Below are 23,465 nucleotides of genomic sequence, written 5' to 3'. Positions count from 1 at the left end.
ACCTATATACATATTATACTCACGTATATTAATTACATTTGAAACGATAGTGTATAGTTCTTTATGTAAATCAAATGATGGAGACGTACATAGAGTAAATTTCCATTACAGCTTAACGTCATCGTCCCCTGCACTGCAGCGTGGTACATACGAGTGATTAATCGCGGCGAAGGGGGTGAGTTTGTTATTTTTTTTTTATCTTTTACACATTATATTAATCGGGTGGTGACGACAAAGGCAAAAGCGTTAAAGACAGATCATGAAACCCGAAAAGTCGCGTCCACCCCCTGCTTGTTTTCGAGATTAATTACACGCGCACACGTCGTCCGGCCATTTATATGTATACAGGATATATCACCTTTAAACGAGTGTCGTGCGCGCGTGTGTATATAAATCGACGGTCGGAAAACCGCAAAACATTAAACCGTGGAGACCGAACAATGGCCGTCCGCAGTCGTCGTTTATATATTTATACGCCGAGGGTCCGTATATAAATCGGGAAACAAAAAATATAATAATAAGACCCGCAATCAACGGTGTACCGCGCGCATATACTAATTTAATAGGACACATATTATGTGTTTAATAGGTTTAGAGTATAGAAAATCGGAATCGTAAACTTTGATATACATATATTAGATACAAAATAACCGTAAATAACAGTTTTTTTGTTGTTGTCTCGGGACGATTATCGGTGGGAGGTGCTGCCGTATAGCGTAAATAGTCAGACCTGGGCGAGAAATGAAATGAAAAAAAAAAGCCAAGACCTCCAAAAGCGATAATACACAGAAATGGCCGCTATCAATTACGTGGCTGTTGACGGTTCAATGGAAACAACAATTAGATCAGACACACCGCGCGCGCACACATATAATATATATTATAATATACTATATATGTACAGTATTATACACCGATATATAGGTACCTACGTATAATAGAAACCCGACGATACTCGCATGTATATAATATACGTTTAAACGCGTAAATGTCGAGTGTGTGTGTGTGTGGTGGGGGTGTACGGTCGAATTCTTCATACAGGGGAGGGTGTCGGGGACCGCATTGTATCCCTGCGGAGTTTATTATAAGAGAAGAGAGCGGCGCACCCGGCCATACATATATTATTATATACGACGACACGTCACTTCACGCGCCCCCTGCTCTTGGTTGTATTGTACATTTATGTATACGTAATAATATGGACACGCGGGCGTTCGATTTTACACAGTGACTTTCGGATAAAATTTAACTTGCGTTATATTATGTACTAATCACCGCGGTTGCGGTGGATCGCCCCATGTGAGTATACCACTGCGTCCGTTAGCCGCACAGACCCCACTGCCGCCGCCCCAGAGCAATTACTCCACATAATAAATAGACGCTGCCAGGGGGTGTGCAGGGCATAATATGTGTGGCTGCTCCCTTCGTCCACAAAAAAATATTAAGAGTGTCGACTATGAGATATCATGGACAGATAAAAGATTAATTTTTGCGATTTCTGCGAAAATTAATATATTTTTTACGGTGTGTATTTTAAAAACATTATTAAATGTTATTTTTACGCATTGTGATTTTTGATTTGCTGATCAACAGTTTCATTGAAATATAAATTGTGCATTGCATACTTATTACTTATAAACATTCAGTTATTTTTGTGTAAGTCTACTCCCTCCTTTTCGCAGATATTTTTTTATAACCCAGCTTAAGAGGACATCGTCTACTTCAGAAAGATATGAAATGACTAATAGAATTTCCTCCATTATGGTTATTACACCTGAACTATAATGGAGAGCGTACCATATAGCAGGTATCTTTTTCATGTTTCAAAACTATTATATTATATATAATCAGCAGCGCAAAGAAGATTCACTTTCCAAGGGGTGAGGATTATGAATTTCAAAAAATGTTCTCAATATAATATGGGGCTTATGAGAAAATCTAGGTGATGGCGTATACGCGTAATACACGGAACACGATGTTACATATAGTAATATTAAACAATGTATTAAGTTTAATTCGTAAAAAAACTCACGTTATGTGGAGGGGTGTGTTTAAAATTACAGCCCCCTCCAACTGGTTTCAGCACTGCAGTATTTAATACATAAACTTGCATTGTAATTTGAAAAAAGAGATTATATTGTTATAAGTACAAAGTAAATAACGGACAAATCGGTGAACATAAATCATCATTCATCAGTCATCACTATACCGGCAAGTGACCGTTGGATAGATCGAATTGTAAACACATTTGCCCCGTGGTATAAGACTTTGGCGCATTCAAAGTTCAAACGCATATTCACAGCGAGTTTAACGAAAGTACTTGAACTAACGAAAATTACACCAAAATAGCTCATATATCTATATCCATAGATTTACGTAATTTATGTTTTTTTTTAACAAAAATACTTGGATGTTAAATAGCTACATGTTTTATTAACGGAGATATTGCTATATTTATTAGAGTCGTGATATAACAAACTTTTATATCATCCTAGTTAGCCTGAAAATGCATTTTCATAACAATTCTAACAATTACAATTTTAATGTAATTTACATGTCTTATTATTTAATTTAGCACTATAATTTTAACGCTCAGCGGCAATACGTGATATCGGTACCTACCAACTATAAATATCAATTTAAATGATACGCCGGTCATCTTTCAGAGTGTACAATATTAGCCATACTATAGCTAACAAGAATGGTTATAATAATGATAAAATAATAAAAATAAATGACAAAAACCTAATTCATTATTAGCAACCACGACTAAAGATTATTATATCTTCAATCGTATTAATAACCTATATAGTATGAATAATGAATATATTATATAAATATATCATCTCATGAAAATAAAACTATTGTCGAATAATAATTGGTAGGCTGATAATTTCTAACAAGGTGCCTAACCCACCTAACCCTTTTTGTGCCCATACGAGTTTATAAATATATGGCAAGAACCTCTAAAATATGTTTGCACCGGGGACTCAGTATTGTGATTGTGGCATTAACAATACATAAAAGTATCATTGTAGGTATACTATGTATTCGCAATGCGCTCATTATAAACGCGTTTATGACGTGTATTGAATTTATAATTTTAATGTAGGTACATTTTTTTTATATGACGATAAAATAAAAGGTATAAACAATTATAGAATTACACAATTACGATCACAAACATTCCAGACGCGTGTCAACCGTATATGTATTTACTATTTAACCGGAAATAACCTAGTATACAGGTACCGATATTCCCGTCGGAAGAGTCTATTCTATGTTACCTATAACGTCTTGCTATTACATCGTTTGAGTCATGTTGTTTGTCATTTTTCATATACCAACTATTTTATTGTATGACTATGATCTTTCGAATAGAAACTTTATGATCGATTTCACTTTGACTCCGAGACCCTAGTGTATAATAATATACTTACCAACTGTTAGGGCCACATCAGTACATCACAGTACCATATAGTATTATATTTTTACTAAATTTATTTTTAATTTTAACGCTAATGTAGCCGATAGAGCATGAGATATACAACTCATTGAAAAACTGCTTACGTGCATCGTATAGTAATATGGACGGTATAATATCGAAATCATGATCAAGATGAATTGTATGGTTGTGACTCGTTGATTTTAGTATAACATAATTACAAGAATTATATAAATTGTATATAACCTATAGAAGTTTATATACCAACATTTTAATTTATATTGCAATTACCTACAACGGAAATACGGAATTAATAAATTGATTTAGCGTTTTAAGATTATTATATCGTTGAGTGTTGACGGTAGATCTACACATAACAATATATATGAAATATGAGTGTATGTACATCGTGGTATAGGTATAATATAATAATATATATATATATATATATATATATATTAATTCATAATATGATAATTTGAGCACAGAGCAACAAATAATCATAAATATTATACGATAAATTAACAGAGATTAAATATAAATGTAAAATTAACACAGTAATAATATTAATGAGACAATAATAATTAAGATTGTTTGATATATTTAATATTATGCTCGTAGTTCATATTACGATGCAAATCTTACAAGTTCCCCATACACTGTACTGCTTCTTTTTTCGCCAGGTGGATATCTCTAACGTTGCCTTTGAATATACTAAGTGAACACTCATTAGTAATGTGACTATATATATAAATAGTTGTCTGTTCTATGTAGCCACACAATCACATTTTTTAGAGTCGCGTGCCCCGATTTAAATACCATTTGCATATTTTATCCATGCGTGGCCTGTTCATATACGGTTTAGTGTTTAGATCATATACGATATACATGATCTAAGGTTTAGTGTTATAGACTTATACCCAATTTTGCCTTAGTAGCTCTAATCATATTAATATTGTTTGGCAGTTGAGTTAGTTATCACTTATCAGTTTTTGGCCATCTGGTTATCTATTATCCAGCGACCTTGTTCCCCCATCTAGAACTTCTATTAATTTTTCCTTCAACTAGCTTCCTTGCTTTTTACCAGTGGTTTTCAGAACGTAAGTAGTTAATCTAAAGCCAGTAATCTACCCAGTAATCTGAACCTCCCGGCTCCCTATATATTCATACCCACCTGGCGAAATAAGAAGATGTAAAACGTCTTATAAGTGTATAAAATACATCGTATTTTTATATTAAAATACTTCATGAATGTATGAACATAATATCTAGCTATAGAGAGGTCATATTATGGTGTACAAGGTAGACTTTAAAATAGTATCTATATAAATGAGTAATGACTGTATAATGGCGATTGGCGACAAAGAATGGATGTTGACATTGTGCCCAACTATTTGAACGGACCAGCCGATCAAATTATGCTTACATCGTTCTAACTGCCTATAAATATAAGGCGTATATATTATATGATATTATATGTACATAGTGAAAGTTTTTTTGATGTTAATTGTAATAATATATTACCTATACTATATTAAAATGCCTACGTATACCTGCAAAGTACAAGTACATACATAAATAGGTACATAATGATAATAGTATAATACCTATATAATATATACCTACCTATATTATAGTATTATACGTGTGTTGTTTACTCAGTGTCTGCTTATATAAACTTAAGATCAAAACTATTATTTACTGCAGTAATGTTGTTAAGTCTATACTACATTAGTACAATGAATATAATATAATAAAATACTGACATACCGTAATACCGTTGACATTTTATAATTTACTGGCCTAGGTACACCTATGTATTTAAATATTTATGTATAGATGCTTACACAAACAATGTAAATTGTAAGTTATAATTGTATTCTGATTTCTCATGTATAGGTATAGGGTTTTTGAGTATTTAGAATTTTTCTTTAGAATTTGCATTCACTTATTTATATTGCGAATGTAAATATATAAATATGTATATATTTACCAGTTAAGGGCGGTGCGCGATGTGTGGATTAAAACGATATTAATATATACGCCTACAACACCTTTATATAAAAACGATTTGAAGCGCGGATGCAGCTGCAGAGTTCGGCGAAGATATAAAACTGCAAGTTATAAGTTTATATTATATATATATATATATATATAGGTAAGCTACTACGGACGGGTCGGCGGAAATAATAATATAATATAAGTAAATAAGTTATGAAGCTTATTGCCGTAACAGCGAGCCTGCGATCAAGTGACGGCGTCGATAAACCGATTAAAAATGCGCTTTTAATAAACTGTGAGAACCGACAGACGCAGGCAGAAGCGCGCGTTTCTCGATTACGTATGCCTCGGCATTTTGGGCGCGAATAATATTATAATGCGAGTTCCTTGTACACCAGTTTGACATCTGCTACGATTTACACACGTCGGTGCGGCGGCGACGCGCTGCTGGCCCGCGTGCTGGCTCGCTGATGTATTATTTAAAGCTCCAAAGCTCCTTCCCTTCCCACCGCGCGTCCACCAGCTGATGACACCGCCACCACCGACGATTTTAATCCGAAGCCCATAACCAGCATGATTTCGAGCTGCATCAACGCCCACGAGATATCGATATATATATGTATGTATATACCTATATACCGTAGTATAGCTGCAGTGAGGTGTGAATGTAAAAAAAAATTTCGTAATTTTTTTCCTGAACTTTTAAAAATATATATTTTTTGCTTTAATACATTTCATTATTTATTTATCATAAACGGGACGACAAACGCAAGTTCAAAGCCAAATAGGGAACTGTTACCGTCTGGGTGCGTGTTATAAAAAACATACATATATATACAATAACACTATATGGCGCGTGCATCGTGTGGCAGCATTGTTATACATATATATATATAATTAATAAACATACACCACATGTATAGATTTCAATAACTGCAGAGTTATGCAAATTTTACGCGGTGTTTTTTTAGTATTTTCGAGTTTTCGACAACGCATTAGTATTTGTCTGTTTCTGCATACCTATACTATTGTATAAATATACAAGTGCATAGGTAATATACCTGTGCTTATTTTTGTATCTGCATAAATATTAAAACTAGTAATTATTTATTATTATTATTATTATTATTATTATATTTTATTTTATATATTCAGAAAAATGATTTCATTTCACCGCTTGACCCGCAGCAACAGAGAAAATAATCGTTATACTTTTTTTATCATTTAACATAACTATATATATACTATAATTATAGACTATCGGTAGCAGCAACTGTGAGTATAGACGAGGGAAAAAGTTAAAATCATGTTTGGTTTAGATTTAGGTAGGTATATAGAGTTACATTTAAGACATCATCCGTTACTTTTCAAACGCATTTCTTATAAAAACTTAAAATCTATTGTGTTTCAACTTTTATTGTATATTTAGATATGATTTCATATTCAGTACTTTTTCTAATTTTTTTTTTTGATTTAGTATGAGTGATGTCATTTGAAATAATTGACTATATAGGAGTATGAATATGTCATAACCCAAAATAATCGGAACAATGCCATTTTATTTTTGTGTCAAATTGTATGCAGTGCGGTTTAGAGAATTTATAAATAAAAGTTCCTAATTCAAATAAAAAAATAAAAAAATGTTTTAGAAAACGAGTAGGTAGGTTGGTAATGAGGAATATAAGTGCAATATCGTCTAGTATGTACTTAATAACATTGTCTATTTTATTGTATATAATACGTATATTAATACTAATTTATTAAATATGAAACGGACAACGTTTGTATTGTGTATAATATAATATGTAAACTCCACCTCAGCTATTGTACCAATATAATGCCTATATATTGTTAGGTACATGGTATATGTGGTATACGGTCTACGAAGAACAATGTACAATGTAATATTGTAGAAAAAATATGTGCTTCGTGATGAACCTATTGAACACCATATTATAACACATATACGTTCTGAACGAAGGAATACGCAAATCGGTCGATTTGTAATGACGTATGTTCTCATGAATTCAGAGAATCGCGGAGTTCTGTTGGGCTTTTTTTTTAGTCGACTCTATGTGTGCAATTTTTTTCTGATTCAACAAAAAACGAACAGCTAACACAGTTTGCACACACATGTGTATATATATATAATGTAGATATACAGCATTATTATACTTTGCCAAAAACAATTTGGGTCAAGTTTTATACAAACAAAAAAATGTATAATAATATGTAGGTATAATACATCGTTACCCTTGATGTCTTGATGGTTTGTAGAGCTTAGATTTTATTATGCTATTAAATAGCTTATGTAATTATTATTTATAGGTGAGTACGAAAAAAATTAATTTTGTTTCGTATAATAATTGGGTAGGGAAGTAGGAAACCTACATGGCACATGTGCAATTCATTAACATAATCATGATACTCGCAATGCTGACTCCTGCCGCGTTACCGTTTAACATCTCCTTAAGTTGATACCTATATAGATACAATTATTATTATTTTCAACAAAATTTAAATTCAAGAACAAATTGACTTACATTATAAGCTGTTTAAAAATGTACCTATATCTAAGACTACATTATATACACTATTACACTGCTTAGACTACTTTATGCATTTATAATTTGATTTATATGTAGGCGTTATTATTATTTTTTTAAATATGACTATAATATCATCAAGGCCATTAACCTTTTACATTAACATACTTAGATAATATTGTAAATTCCCATTCAACAATTTTCCTATATTGTTTGCCTCAATCTGTGTTTTTAAATATTAGGTAGATATATAATATATAACTTTTCATAAAATAATTTGACTGGAAATGGTTTTTAATTTCTAAACACTCTGCAAAGTGTAAAGTATATGCGGTCCATGGAGTAGCAGTATGGTACAATATTCACTGTTGTGTAGAAGATATGTATATTGTATTATATTATAATGAATATGTGAGAGAAAATTTGAAAATTTGATACCACTCTAAAATGAAGTGAAACATTTAAGAGGTTTTCAACTTCAAGTGACCTTGCGCTACCCTATCCGCCCTAACCTTAATAAGTGAATGGTATTTTTCAATGCGTATACCCTCAATACATCCTATTTCCGGATACAAACGTAATCCATACACAATGCTTAGAGCACTTGAAACACTGTAAAATATTTAATGTAGTTAACCTTTTAATAAATCCAACATTTTTCTAATAATTAGGTACTTATTATAATTAATATAATATATTTATATAATTCTTTGGACACAGATAATAGGAAATAGAAAATAGACAATTATGATGCTATGTATTAATACATTTAGTGATGTAAAATTTCATAGATTTAATTTTTAAGAAATTTCTTATAGGAAATATTTTAATCATGAAAATTCTTCAGGAAATTTCCGGTGACCAGAAATTTCTCACTTACATTACTATTAATAATACTTACAGATTTTATTAGTATTAATAATACTAATAATATGTTTAAATTGTGTTACCATTTATTATAGAGTTGGGTACTACAACAGTACAGAGTTTAAACTGATTTATACATATTCTTAAATCTGGAATAAAATGAGTAGTTTACCTTTACTAAATTTTTTGACAATAAATGCAGAAAATCACTTTCCATACAACAAATCACGATTCGTATACCTGCAGTTTTACAAAAAATATAGCCATATTATGTTAACAATTAATTTAAAAATATTGTGGACATTAAATTTGAAAGATTGAATTAGACGATAAATAAACAAATAAAAAATAATACTATCAAGTATAATGAACAAAAATGAAAAACGTTTTGAAGTTGTTCTACATAAATTGACTGAAATAACTGTATTTTAAAGTTTTAAACGTACCTATATAATATGTATACGATGAAACCGGATGGAAAAATAGTTATACTTTATTCTAAAGATTCTGGTTTTGAAATATCCATTACACTTTCTGCACTTGGACCACTTTTGTTTATAGGTAATCAATAAAATGCACGTTGAAGTGTGATGATTTGTGGGTTTGTGGGCGTGAAAAGTGCGGTTATGGCAAGCTGTTATGATGTGTCGTTTCGGCAGTGCCGCATTTAGACATTTTGCGCCCCGGTGCAAAAAAAAATTGGCACCCCCTAAGCTCCGGTGAAAAAAATTGCTTCCCCCTAAGGGGCCTACCCACGGAAAATATGGAAGATAGATCCTCATTAACCTTTTAGATTTTGAGCACAGAAAAGAATATTTGTTTTACAATGTGTGCTTTTTTTACAAATATTGTTTATATGCAAAGATACATTTGAATTTATGTCACCTAAACCTTGCTTATAATTCATCATATAAATTGTTTTTTTTTTTAACATATTTAGGTAGGTTGTAGGTATTTCATGAATAAATAAAATAAAACTATATAAAACTATGCAAATTAATATTAATTAAAAAAATGTCAAACAGCATAATACTAATATACTATATATATAATACTGTTATTAAAATAATTAAAATTATATAATTTATTTTAATAATTCACAAGTAAACATATTTCTGGCCACAACATTTTGGCGCCCCTAAAATACTGGCGCCTGGGGCAGTTGTACCCAGGGCCCCCCCTTAAATGCGGCCCTGCGTTTCGGTATGGGTACTTTAAATAGTATATATGGAATATGATATATTTATATACATAGTACTTTCTTAAAAATCAAACGTGGAATAAAGTCTATTCAAGAAGACGAACTATTGTAAAACAAGTAAAATATATATAATTAATAATTATTGTTTTACCGTATGCAACTGTAAGCTGCAGCAGTAGACAAACCGCCAAAAACCATGTTTATGTTCTCTTGATTTTTTTCACCGGCATTGACAAGTGTTTTGGTAACTTTTAACTTCGGTAAAATTATACGCTGTTAGGTATTGCATAATATGTATGTTATATCTAACAGCTCAGCGTTTTATATAATGATATTATGGTTATTTACGAAATGTATTTTAGATTTGAATTGATTTTGCAATGACATGTCACGTGTAGTCATGTTGTATTATTTTAACATATCTTTTCAATCGACACTAGAAACTTATTGCAGATTATATGTAAGTGCAAATACAATAAACCTATTTGTGATTTTTTAATAGGATATTAACAAGAATATAACTGAATTCCTTACACTATTTTCCTGTAGATACAAAGATAAAAAAGGTAACTGTAGGTAACTAAAAACAAAATTAATAACATCATAAAAATTACATCATCCTATTTCCCTTACATATTATAGGTTTGAATGAAATCGTTTTGATCTCTAGATCCGCTACTGACACACATACTACAGACCATTAACACATACGTTGTACACTTATACCTATATAACAAAACATGTACGTCCAAATGTGTGCGAGCGCATGCGTGTGTATACGTATAACTATATAACATACAAGACCGACGAGACACATAAAATATAACACTTTAATAGGTCCGTTCTCACCCCACTTATAGTTTATACTATAGGTCCAGGAGAACTCGATATTTTATACCTACCTATATGGCTATATCTATAAATATTCGACCTATAGGCCGAATAATTAGTCTTTGATGTCGTTCGTCTACACAGAAGATGTGTATCTTCCGATGACAGGGCTTCACACCTTCAGCTGATATATTGTTAATGATGTAAACAGTTACGAGTTTATAATGACCACCCGGGGTAAGTCCGATCGTGTCCGGCTATTGTTTCCCCACTGTGCGCGTTTATAACAGCAACACCAGTGCCCGCCCGTTTGTTATAAAAATTCATATGGCGTACCTGTAGACGTGTTGTTTGAAATATAATAAAAAAAACAATTTAAATTAATACGCGACGCGTATAATATTATGTACACATACGCGGCGGACCTCGTTCGTATCTGCATGCTTATAGTATATTATACAATATTCACGCGTAATATTATGTATACATATATATATATATATATATACAAAGTCGGAAAAAAGTAATAATATAATATAATAATAGTGTGTAATAATATAATGAACGCGTATCAACGACAAAGAATGTCCCGCAGCCGCGCTGCAATATGCACCGCGCGCAGTATAAATCACGTCGTCGTAGGCATACAGCACTGTTCAGCGGTGGCGTCTTCGGTGTCGGCATCCCCCTTTCACGTCAACATGGGCCGAAAACACGTCAAGGTAAACATTGGAATAAACAAGGGAAGAAAACCACATTTCGGGTTTTTTTATTTTCGTCTAAAAAGGTCCGCATAGGGAGTTGTTTAAGACGGCATATGCAAGGTGGGTACAGTTAGGCCGCGGTACCTGCGTAATATGTGTACCCGTGTATTTTTTTTTCCAAATCGATTCTTTGTGGTTTGATTTCATTGTCTACACAACTGTCTGTGTGAGTTTTGCGCCTCGTCATCCGACCGCCGTCGCAGTAGATGTTTATCACCGCGTATGATATTATAACCGCTGTCGCCGTGTCGCGTATACATATATTATTATTACGATCTCTAACATATTCTCCAAAACAGATAATAATATATATTATCAATACACCCCTGCAAACGCAACGGAAAGGTCCATCTCGCCGGGGCGCCCACACGCGGAGATGTATCCTATATAATATACCTCATACATTATCGTTCTGTGTATATTTTATTTGACATTTCGCAGCGCCGCGTAGGTACGTATAAAATGTCGTATATTTTAATATTATAGAGTATAGACTATGGTCTCTCGCACCTGCGGCAGGTACACGGTGTATATACAGATAATGCGATGTTCTTAAACGTCTTAAGACTTTTGAACTCGGGGTTTTCAAGAGTAAAGCCGACTTCTCGCGGTTAAAAACCACGACCCGCCTATATAGGTACGTGTATTATATAACTTAACATGCACATAATATACAACATACAATACGCCCACATCACCCAACCGCTATTGATGATATAAATATAATATGTATAAAGTACCTAAATACAATATACTTATATACTTAAATGTGTGCCATGTCAAACACAACAGACTGACCGGCGCTAAACGCAGCTCTGTCTCCCTACCCGCAGTACATCTGCTATATATAATATATTATGGGTACGCACATGACGTCCGAACGTTGTATGGAGTCAATGTATATATATTGTTAAGCGTATTTTTAAATCGAAACGAAAAAAATTTCACGCTCACGATAAATCGACGCGTTGTAGTAGATATAAGGTACAATATAAGGATTACCCACACGCGTGATGTAACGGCTGCGATCTTTTTAGCGCGAGTTGTTTTTCGTCGGCCTTCGTCTATATTTTTATCTTGAAGCTTGAATATATACTTATCTGCGCTGGCACCCGATCGCAGGGTTTGATTTTTCTGCAAAATTCACACCACGTAAAAAACACGCACCGGGTGTATAAACATACAGGTTAAGCTTACTCGTTTCAAATTTTGAAAACAAAAATATATGCTCAACAATTGAAATTAAATCAAAACCGGTTCAAGTGTATACTGTATATATTAACCGGTTGGAAGATCGAAATAAAACAGTACATAATAATATATAAGATATAAAAAAACCACAACGTCCAGACACAGCTATAGCGTGTCATTGATGAATGGGCGAGAGTTTTTCGATTCTTTAACAAATAATTGTGTATAATAAACAAAATATACTCGCATATACGTCTACGCACGATACACCGAGATATTTGCTTACAAGCTTTTCAACAGTTGACAGATCCTACAAAAATAGAGCTTTTTACAGATACGCCAAATTATATTATTATTTATTATAGTACAGACTATCATATTAATTTTACTGACTGCAGTGTCTATAGCATTTAGAAAACAAACAATAAATAAGACGCTAGCTACTAAGCTAATTGTATATTGATATACGTATTATACATTTAATTTTAAGGGGAATGTTTAGTATTATGGTATACCTAATCATAAAACAAAAGGTATTAACACAGAATATTCTGTGGTATTAACTTCAAATAGGTTTTAAAAATACTAAATTTGATGTTACATGAAAAAAAAATATAAGATACCTAGTGTCAAAGAATTATGCGTTTTATATTTTAAAAGTAGAACATTGTATCACTGAACATTTAAATAACGATATTTTGTAAAGTTTATAGAGATTATAATATATAGTCAATAGTAATTTATATAGGTTTAATTGTATTAAAATACTAGAATTTAATTTCAGATACTATATACATATAATTTAGAATAAGTATTCTATAGTTAGCTTTATTTTTGACATGACTTAATTTTTCGCAATTGATATTGAATTGGTGGTATTTTTATTTTAAAACTCCTGTGTATTACAGCATAAGAAAGATATTTAAATTGCAACTATAAATAATATTTATGAATTATCCTATATTTATACCTATGTTTATTTTGTCTAAATAACATTGTATAAACTCATAGTTTAACTCCATATAAATCAAGTTTAATTTTTAGATTCCATTGTGTCAAGCATAGAATTTATAAGATATTATCATATTAAAAAAGTAAACATTTCTTGCAAAATGAAGAAAATAATTAACGTCAAATAATTTCGTGTTATAAATTATAATAAACGAGTCTTATTACGTAAAAATTTGTATTTTAAGAAAAAAAGGTCAACTCATGTCCTAAAACAAATATTATATGCCTATTTTCTAAATTTATATTATGTCTTTAATTTATAACAGACTGATTGAATATTTATTTTTTATTTTAAAATCGATTTAAACCAAAATCCGTAATAATGATTAATGAGTAACCTGGACATTGAGAGCATAATATGTATAAAAATAAAACTGGTTTCGACATTTACTATAATAGGACACTTTTTTCATTACAATATGACCATTTGAGCAGTTAGTCGTGTAGTCGAGTGTCATGCAGACAGCAGAGTACTTAAAAATACAACGGTGATAATTATGTTTCGCATTTATATGATCGATATTTTTTTTTCACTGTTTTTACCTTTCAGACAATTTTACTTTTAAGCAAACGGTAGTAAAACAAATAGTATTTTATAAAAAGAAGACTTGGAAAAAAAGTAAAAAATTATAATATATAATTTCTAACGAAAGTAAGTACAATATAATATTATCTAATATTCCAATCATAATTTATAACCACGGTGGTGTATATTGTATATAATATTATATATAATATATAATATAAATTATATTGTACATACTACGTGTAGGTACTAACCTAATTGAAAAAGAAGACAATTAAAAATTGTCATTATGTTTAACCTAATAATAAAATTAATGTCTTAAACATAACACTATAATATTTTTACCATTCAATTTTTGTGTTAATGAAATATTATTTTGTACTTTGTGGTCTGAAATTCTATACCTATTACATTTTTGCCTCAAGGTTTTTGTTTTTTTTTAATGGTTTTACTTTTTTCAAATTTTGCAACTTATATTTTTAAATTTATAATATGCATTATTTTGTTGCACAAGCCTTAAACGCTAATACGCCATTATAAATAGTATGAAACTCGTAATCATCTATACAGGTACAATACCTATTAGAAAATTTTTCAAAATCGTAATGTCAGATAGCAGATACCTGTAATTTAATACATTTATTATGCGATAACAGTGTAGGTATAGTTCGGCTCAAAAATCCCCTTGTTCGTAAAAATGCAAGTGTTAGGTTTTCAAGTTTATAGGCGCCTATAGGTACTGATTTAAATAATATCATATTCGTTACCCGGTATCTGGTGAAGTGAACGACGTCCGTTTAGCTGTCACGTTGCCGGAGCTCACGCGGATCTCAACTTCGCCGTCCGGTAGCACGTCGGCGGACACGGTGTCCGCGAAGGCGACCGACATCGACGACACGGCCGCCACGGCGGCGACCACGACGGCGACTGCGACTGCGACGGGTCTGCGTCTCATGCCATCCGGTTGCGCGGCGGACGCGGACACTGCGGCTCCGAAACGGCCGGCCGACGATGGCACGAGCGAATCTTCTCGCGGAAGCGAAAAAGGGGCCACCTCGACGAAACCCGGAATCGTCCCGCGATAACGCCGACAACAATAGCGAATAACAATTTGAATTAAATGTTACTTCTGATTTGGTGAGATATATATAGAGAGAGAGATAGAGTAAGAGGAGAGAAAGAGCGACAGCGAGGAAGAAAGAGACGGTCGACTAAGACACGGTTTCGTGTACGAGTTGTAATTGTAAAAAAAAATTATTGCGACGACAATCTCGCCGGTAAAACGTGCGCGGCGATTGTGCGCTCGGACACACGTGCGTATAGCGAATGGTTCGTGCGTCGACCGGCTAACTAACGGCGGTGCCGGTGGTGCCGCGCGAACAGAAACCGCCACTCCTGATGTCACTCTTTTAGTCGTCGGCGGTGGCGGCGTACACAAGACGTCCCGGCAGACACGCCTACCACCACGCGCCGCTTCTATACTTATATGTTTATACTATGTTGTGTTGTATGTGTATGTGATATCAGTCCACTATAATACAGAACAGTAAACCTATACATTTGCTGTTCATGACATTGTTAATAGTTGTTACTATTGCTGTTAGCGACTACTATTCGCTACCGCGACCGATGTATGTCGAGTGGCATAAAAATAAGTTCAGCAGTCAGTAGAGCAAACAAATATTTCCCGAGCAAGGGTGGTCTATATATGTATTTTTTTGTACGTACCTATATATACAGGGTGACTCACCAAGCATTCTTCCCCCATTCTTTCTTTAATAATGGATTTATTCAAATTTTGATTTTTAAGAATATTTTAAAATATACTTAAAAACAATTTTTTTCTTCAAATTCTTAATGTTTTTTTATATACTATACTCACAATTAGAGATAAAATCTTTAATCGTGACTAAACTGAAGGAATATCCTGTGCTGATACAAACTTTTCAAAGGAAATTTTATTACTGTAAAATATTTGGAAAATGTCCATGCAACTAATTAAAAATTCAAACAAGTGGTTATTAAAATTTTTGTACTAGTCCTTAAAAATAGTTATACAAAAATATAAAATAGATATAAATATTAAATCATATTGAATATTGTACAGTTCTTGTATTTATTATACTTTGATGATTTTTAAAAATTATTAATATTAATTGATTAATATAAATCACTAAAATTTTCAAATTACCATATCCCATATATTATAAGCCCGTTATCGGGACCCGGACCTATATATTAATATAGGTACCAGGTACGCAAAGTAAAAATAACTCCAAAACTACTCATATGAGTTTTCAGAAAAGTTGACCATTAAATAATTTACGGTAGAAAAGGGTGGTTCTCGTTTGGAAAACAGAAGTGTGTATCTCTTCACAGGGTACTTCTTAAGTAATAAACTATAACTCAAAAATTAGAAAATATTGTTTTTAAGTACCTACTTAGATATTTAAAAATTCCAATGAGTAATCAAATTTTGAATAACAGCATTATTGAAGAATAATATAGTGTGAGCATCCTTAGTGAGTCACCATGTATATTATATTGTATACATTATTATTAAATATTATAAAAAGGTATAAATACTCAAATATTCACCCGCAAACCCCGGTTGCGCCAACGACAGAAATGACCGGATAAAATTACTAAAATGTCAACGTATATGATCTATAGAGCAATATTTTATATTTTACATTGCTAAATAAAAATTATACAATCTATAGGTACTGAAACAATATTGGGTACATTAAAATGTACAGGGCTTGGAACTGAATTTAAAAATACCAGTTTTTGAACCGGAACTATTTTTAGATTGATTTTTAGGAACCTAAACTGGAAGCAGTAGATATTTGTTGGTAAATAAAAATGTATTATTATTTATTTTAGAGTGGAGCAAAATACAATTTTGATATGGAGCAAATGAAAGTATATTGGTATAGATATAAGATTGCGAAAATTACATAATGACTTTTTATCTAGTTTTAATTGGCACAAGTTACCAAAATTAATTTATGAATGTAGCACAAATCACATTTTTTTTTTGCATATAGGTATTATACATAAACTCGAATAATTACTTAGATCCCAAGCCCTTCAAATTATGGAATGCCCGCGGACGGCAATATTATCGACAAAAATTAAGCGAGGGCATAAAATATGTGCACATATTTTATGCCCTCGCTTAATTTTAATACATGTATGAAAACGATAAATTATAATTAGATCACTACAAATTACAATGATATTTTGCTATACTTCAGTTGCCTTTTTGCAGAAGTACTAATACAATTTTAATTGCGTATATTCCATAATGTATCATTCGGAAATTTCTGTAGGCACCTATAATCTTATGCTATTGTAATATGCAATTGCGTTTCTGCGTGTCTGGCGTTTGAAAACACACCGGTAGACGTCATCGTTTCGTCAAGACGATAACATTTTTTTTTATATAGAAATTTTCCCTTTGATTTTTTTCGTTTAATTTATATACGTATTTTTATCGTCAATTTTTTATGGCATTACTTGGTACATGTACTATACAAAAAAAAAAAATTGGACGATGGTAAAGTATTTGTTTTAACCCAACTGCAGCCGCTATTGTATCTCTGGCCTTGCAGGTTGGTACAACGCTTTTAGGTATACTTGTACTATAATATCAATTATAAATAATCAATATGTTATAATATGTATACCAGATACCTATAGGTACAACATTACATTATTATTACACTTTTATACGTAACGTGTGGTTTTTACTGATGTGTTTAAGTGGTCTTAGTTTAGTAGAAAACTGTTTTAAAATCTTTGATAATAGTCTTCTTAAACTACCCAATGGGATAACGTATCACTTACTTTATATCAGATATCAAAAGTGGACTTAAGTAATAGAGTAAGTAGGTATAGTATGTATACTAATTACTAGGTATACCTAGTATGCACTAATCAACATAAAGGCATACAATATAATATATCGGTATTAAAACAGTTGGTTTATAGGTAAAGTTATAGATTATTTTATTAAACATTACCCTGATATTTTTATGCAGTTATTAACTTTAGTACGAAATAAATATTAATCAGAATAATTACCTATTATTCATAACCATAATAAAAATGCATTAACAATTATTGGTTTTAACGTGAATAACTTGTATGGCTTAACAGTTAACGTTCATTACACATTTCGTACGTTTGTGTAGTAGGTAGGTGTATACCTAAATGCGTAGATGAGAGACTCGGGGGCGTATATTTTCAACGTAGAATAATAACCTCCCTAGTCCCTGCCTCCCTTAAAAACGATTGGCCACAGGTCAGCCCACTTAAATATTAAAATAGTTCTGGCGCCACAACATTTTAGTCGACAATCTTCAAAATACTTTTATGCTAAAAAGGGAAAAATATTTTATTATTTTATTTCAGAGTCTGTTAAAGATAAATAATATACATGGTGATTCATTAAGCATTCTCATCCCCTTTTTTCTCGATAATGCAGTTATTCAAAATCTGATTTTTGGAATTTTAAAGACTAGATTTCCAAATATTTGAAATTGTACTATACAGAGTGTGAACTATAAACTACTATTTTTCAAATGAGAACCCCCTTTTATTTTTTAAATTATTTAGAGAGTACATAGGTACATTTTCAGAAAATGTAGACGTATCGGTATCAACATTTTAACGGGTAGCTAATAGCTATGCAGTAGGTTTTGAGTTACCTATTTAGTTTTGTGTATAAAAGATAATGGGTTAAGAGATATAGTGGCTTTTTTATTTTAATATTTTAGCGATTAATGTAATTGATCTATCAACTTCAATAATTCGTAAAAACGACCCAAGCATGAAAAATACTAGATTCAATATTATATTTATTTTACATCTTTTAAATCCATTTTTATGAACTATTTAATATTTAATATTAAAATAAACTCTGAGCAGAGATAAAAAATGCAATCGATTTTACAATGATGTGTGTTTTTTTTTTGTGTCATCAACATTTGGAGTAGTCACAACGCTTTATCAAGTTTTTCTTTTCATAGCTAACATTAGAAAGTTTAATAGAAGATTCCCAACAATTTGTTCTACCTTTAATATATTTACCGGAAATAAAGTTTCGCTATATTTTATAACCAATGCGATATTAAATTTAACTCTTCAACAAGTATGCTATAGGATGAAGCAACGTCTCCACTCAAAATCGTTTTTCGTATTATACAATGGTTTATCATTGAATCCCAATAACTGCACATCCATTACAATGACATATCTACTCGACAACTACTGTATAGCAGAGCGGTACCCACTTGTACATCGTTTTAAGTATAAATATTTTAATAACTGAATGTCTGAATAACTACTCGTTCGAATTTTTAATTAGGTATATCCATTTTTTTAATTATTCACTATCTATAGTTCCAGTAAAAAACCGGTTCTCATTTAAAATATTGAATTTTGTATCACCACAGGACCATGGGCGGAAATCCATTAAAATTTTAGGGGAGAGCTAACATGATTAACATGAATGTGAGTTTGGGAGACTTCGATCCCATGTAACTAAAAAAGGAGGGGCTTGACGGACTTTTTTTGGGGGGCTAAGCACTCGTAAGCCCCACTCCCCTGATCGCCATCTATGCACAGGAACCTCCTTGATTGTACAAAAACATTTCTAAATATGGTCTGAGTATATATAAACAATTAGTAAAGAAAATAATTGGGGTGAGCAATAAGAATGCTTTATGAAATAAAAATGTTAATAAAAATTAAATTTAGTAGGTATATAGTTAGGTTTAGGTAGGCCTATTATAATGTATTATGTAGGTTTTTAATAAAGATATTATATTTTAGTATTTTACTATAATATATTTAATGCATTAAAGTGTATTTGTGACTAAGTGACTTAATATGAGTAGAGAGTACTACGTTAACTACATAGAATATTACATTTACTATCAAATATCTTTTCGGATTCGCTGTATTGCTATATTGTGCAATCTCTACAGTGGTGTATTAGTCATGTCACAGCTATAGCAAGACCCACTCATTCCAGAAATGTATAAAAAAAACCAATGTATAGTATGGTATTAGTCATATATATTAATATACCATTGATAAATTGATTTTATAATAATATTATACTTATAGTACCTATATTATGGTATTAGCTAATTGAATTAAAATTTAAAATTGCATTTAAAACTTGATTTAGTTGTTTCACATGATATACCTTAAATGTTAAATGTCTATGTTAGAACTAATTGCAGACGTTTCGGTGTTTCTGTAATATAATTAATATGTATTACATTTTATAATTTAATTGTAATAAATACATTTAAAATCACCAACTAGTTTAGTCGTATAGCATGATACCAGTATAGTATACTATAGTTATTCAATAAATTATTTCCGAGAATAATGTACGTACGTTTCCCCAGTTGCCCTTTTATCACTTGGATTTTTTTCAAATTGTTCGTTGTAAATATTTAGAATGGAATTTGTATGATGAGAATCCGAATTTTTAGGCACGAATTTCTTTTAAAGGAATTCGCAAAACAGAAACTTTTCACAAGCCCTCCTAAAAAAAAAACCATTTTTTGCAAATATTTAGTATTATTATTTAGACTCGAAATTTTCGTAAAATCCATTCCCACCGAATATTTTTAATATTTGGCATTTCACCGCAGCACTTCCAAAAACTAAAAATAACTTTTTGCATATTTTTTTATGCAAATAATATGTGTTTCATAATTTGTTTGACCACTTGCGATATTTTTATGAGATCTCATATTATTTTCGTTTGGAACAACTTACGAGGAACCTTATGTAACATTTTCAATGATGTTCCACAGAAGTTGCGTTAAATCAATATTTTAATTTCTAAATTAAAATTTTTCCAAAATTTATCTAGTTTGAACCACTTTAGTATACTGAACGTGCTGTAAAATGTATGCCGGAATTAAACAATATATATTTATAACAAGTACAGTGTACACTGTACACATAGTCAATAGGTATTTTATAGGCAGGTACTACTTACTATAGTTATTAGTTATCACCATTGATTTTATAAAATAATCTTTTTAGTTATGATATGATTGTCTACGACGTAATTACCTTCAACTTATCAGACAATTATATATTATGCTACAGACCAGAATACAACAATGTTTTTATATTTATACAATTTTAAAATCTTCTATATTCAATCAATATGGCTGTAGTGTACCACACATGTTAACGCGATAAATGATATAAACATAAATATTTTTAAATATACATAAATACATATTTCTACACAATAATTTTAATTTTACTGTGACGACTATCCAATAAATCGCAATATTATTATCGCCACCATAGTCGCATAGCAGTAGTACCTACATATGCGTACAATACGATCGTAAGGCTTAAAATATAATATTGTAATTTGTGTTTGCTGAACTATGCCAATTTAAAAGTTGCCAACAAGTTAAAAGGCATTATGTAAAATTTAAAACATAGCATATTATAAATATATCATAAAACATGGCTTTCTCTAGGTTATAATATATAAAAAATCAGTTATAAATCATATTGGCACACTAAAACAATAATATTATATTCATGTTAACATCATAGAATAATTTTTATTTAAACAGTATATTATTAAGTACCTACCTATATTTTGTATGTTAACATTTAAATACTTTTTTTTTTAATGTTAACAACATAATCATCAATTTTTAAGTGATAATATTATTTATCATTCCGTGCGTACCTACCTATGTCCTATACCAATTATATTCCTGGAGTTCCTCGCATGCATACACATTCTACATTTAATAGCTGGAATATTCATATTTATGACGTCAAATGCCTCAAATAAACTTGACTACTTAGACTACGACTATGTAAGTTACGTATTTATATGTCATGTTGGGATGTATCTCGTATTGTTGTATACCTAAATATGCGAATAAAAGTATTAATCTCAAAAAACGAAAAAAAATCTATTTTTTAATTTAATATTTCGTTTGTATTTTTACTTGATAAGCAATAAGTAGGTACCTATGTACCTAGTAATATCTCATCAGAAAATATATTTCGCACCTTTTGCAAAATGTGCACGGTTTGCAAGGGCGCCCATATGGGGGGGCAAGGGAGGGACATGTCCCCCCCTGGAAAATGCCGAAAATCTTGGAAAATTGTTCATTATGATTAGAATCTATTTTTTTAGATAGAATTTAAAAATTTTATTTAATATATGAAAATCTATATTTTGTTTATGGCAATATTGCATTTTGGTTTATTTACCTACTTTGGCAAATCAGGTTATCACCTATAAATAACCACACGTTTTTCCACCATAATATTTTATTTATGATAACAGATTTGTGTATTGTTATATCAAATATACATATTTTAAATGCAGAAGGTATATCAAAAAGTATATTAGAATCAACAGAAAAATATGGTTTAAATATGTTGAAACTTTTTGGCCTAGGTTTTGGTAAAGTAAATGGTGTACAGACAATTATACGAAAAATATATCCAACTGCTTGTTATTTTAATTGTGCTTCACATAAGCTTAATTTAGTAGTTAACGATCAAAATTCAATTCCTGAAATCAGAAATACTATTGGTACTGTAAAAGAAATAATTAAGTTTTTTAGAGAGAGTATTTTGAGAAGAAAATTTATTCCAAATATTCCATTATTTTGTGAGACACGTTGGTCAGAAAAGTACAAATGTATACGGCTATTTGATAAAAATGTCATTGAAATTAAAACTGTTCTTGAAAAGTTATCTATTAGTTCAGAAGCAAATACTGTTACAAGAAATCGTGCATTTCAACTTTCATCAGCCACATCAAATTATACTTTTTTGATTAGTTTAAAAGTAATTGCTTGTTCTAGAACCAGTTGTGGCCAAATTACAAGGTACAAGTGTTAATCTTCATTCTGTTCACAAATTTGTTAAAACTGAACTTCTTGGTATATTAACTAAACATAGAGAAAACAGTATAGAGTATTTTAATACAATTTTTGAGGAAATCACTAAAGCTGCAAATAGCTTAGATTTTATACTTAAAATACCTCGAAGAACAAAC

At 31.1% G+C, this 23,465-nt stretch overlaps 1 protein-coding gene across 1 annotated transcript in view; it reads right to left on the bottom strand.

Annotated features, from left to right (window-relative positions):
* LOC100569429 overlaps positions 1–15,769 on the bottom strand; it is a 41,150-nt gene extending 25,381 nt beyond the window's left edge. Inside the window, exon 1 of the mRNA XM_008189767.3 lies at positions 15,151–15,769. Coding sequence (XP_008187989.1) covers positions 15,151–15,338 — 188 coding nt within the window. The 5' untranslated portion in view covers positions 15,339–15,769. The remainder of the gene's footprint in view (positions 1–15,150) is intronic.
* Positions 15,770–23,465: the final 7,696 nt, after the last annotated feature.

Source organism: Acyrthosiphon pisum, chromosome A3, assembly GCF_005508785.2.
Source record: "Acyrthosiphon pisum isolate AL4f chromosome A3, pea_aphid_22Mar2018_4r6ur, whole genome shotgun sequence".
Taxonomy (NCBI): domain Eukaryota; kingdom Metazoa; phylum Arthropoda; class Insecta; order Hemiptera; family Aphididae; genus Acyrthosiphon; species Acyrthosiphon pisum.
This window is presented reverse-complemented; position numbering and strand designations above follow the sequence as displayed.